Below are 1,564 nucleotides of genomic sequence, written 5' to 3' on the forward strand. Positions count from 1 at the left end.
CTACTATACATTTATTTGTTGGATACAGACCAGATTATTTCCCAGAAATAAGGGATTTCCCTTGGGCGCATTGATCGGAGTTGAGATTTGGAAACGGTTGTTAGGAAGCAAATCAAAGCTAACTTTTATAAATCCAGGCTACCTCGTGGCATCCGTTCCACGCAACAGAACTCCAAGCCATGTCGCCGCCAAGCGGGAGAGACTCCAAGGCGGCGGTGAAGCCCCTGCTGGTGACGATCAAGGTGGTGAGCCAGGAGAAGGTGCTCCGGCACACCATGAGCAGGACGGACAAGCTCCAGGTCCTCCTGGACGCGTGGTACCACAAGGTGCCCGACGTGACGTACGGCACCGGCGTCTTCCTGTTCGAGGGCGTACGGTTGCGCGGCAACAAGACCCCGGCGGACCTCGAGATGGAGGACGGGGACATGATCGATTTCTTCGAACACATGGACGGCGGCTGGCAGTTCGTTGCTGGACCGATGTCCGCGCACTAGGCAGAATTGATAAGAGGAAAATTTCTAGATCTTCTTAGGAGGAAAATTTCTGATTTGTTGAGCGGCTTACATAATGTACTTCAAACCTTATTCGCCCGGTTATTATTATGGTTCCTATCTTCATTTTGCGCTAAGATTCGTGTGAGTATTTTTTTTTCTAGTTCGATTGAGTCACTTTGATGTGCTAGACAGACCCTTGTTTCTTTTATGGCGACCTGAAGGGTCGGCCGTGAAGTAGTTTTCTTTGTGCCATAACCTGCCCCGGAGAAAAGCTGCCCCCTATGTCGTCCCCCGTGGACGACATATGGCGCCGCCGCCCCCTCCCTCACCTCCGCCCCCTCTCTCCTCCACCGCCAGGGCAAAGCCCCTTGTGGTGGTCGGCAACTAGTGTCCCTCTCCTTCGCTCTTGGCTATCCGGCGCGGGACGACTTGGATGGGCGGCGGCGCTGACCTCGCGCATGGCTTGGCAGCGTTAGTTCGCGGCGGGGTGTGGACGACTGGCGTGGATCGTTCACGGAGGCACTCGGTGTCATTTGTTCCTTGGCATATTTTTTTTTCGTTCGTACAGTGGATGTTGGGTTTTTTTAGTGAAGAAAACGCGTGTGCTTTTTCTGTGCAGTTCTCCTTTACATTTTTTTAATTTTTTCACCCTTTTGTATTTTTTCTAATATATGATGAACATATTTTCTAATATACGATGAATATTTTTCAAATACATAAGTAACATTTGTTCGTATATGATGACATAATTTTATATTCAGCGATCTGTTTCTAATACACACTTTATTTATTCATTTATATGTATTCTCAAAAATGATTTTTATTTAGATCAGTTTAAAAGGTCCAACAGTTGATTATTTTAGAAAAAATAAACTGGAAACCGAAGAGAAAAAAATGCAACGCAAACCTGTGTAACTGAGCGCCAGAGTGAGCTGGGCCATTAGCGGCTCGGTTCAAGGGTCGCCACCCTTATTCGCCGCCCGCCACTGATATGCATCGCCTGCTGCGATAAGTATCACGGGTGCGATTATGCCTCCCTTATTGTAATTAGACTTGGCAACGGATAGAGA

The 1,564-nt window shown here is 48.0% G+C and overlaps 1 protein-coding gene across 1 annotated transcript; it reads left to right on the plus strand.

The window, feature by feature from the left end:
• The first annotated feature begins 117 nt into the window (after nt 1–117).
• LOC119310345 (putative small ubiquitin-related modifier 7) lies at nt 118–617 on the plus strand. Its single transcript, XM_037586130.1, has one exon. The coding sequence runs from the start codon at nt 180–182 to the stop codon at nt 492–494; it is 315 nt and encodes a 104-aa protein (XP_037442027.1). The 5' UTR covers nt 118–179; the 3' UTR covers nt 495–617.
• Nucleotides 618–1,564: the final 947 nt, after the last annotated feature.

This window comes from Triticum dicoccoides, chromosome 1B (genome assembly GCF_002162155.2).
Source record: "Triticum dicoccoides isolate Atlit2015 ecotype Zavitan chromosome 1B, WEW_v2.0, whole genome shotgun sequence".
Classification (NCBI taxonomy): Eukaryota; Viridiplantae; Streptophyta; class Magnoliopsida; order Poales; family Poaceae; genus Triticum; species Triticum dicoccoides.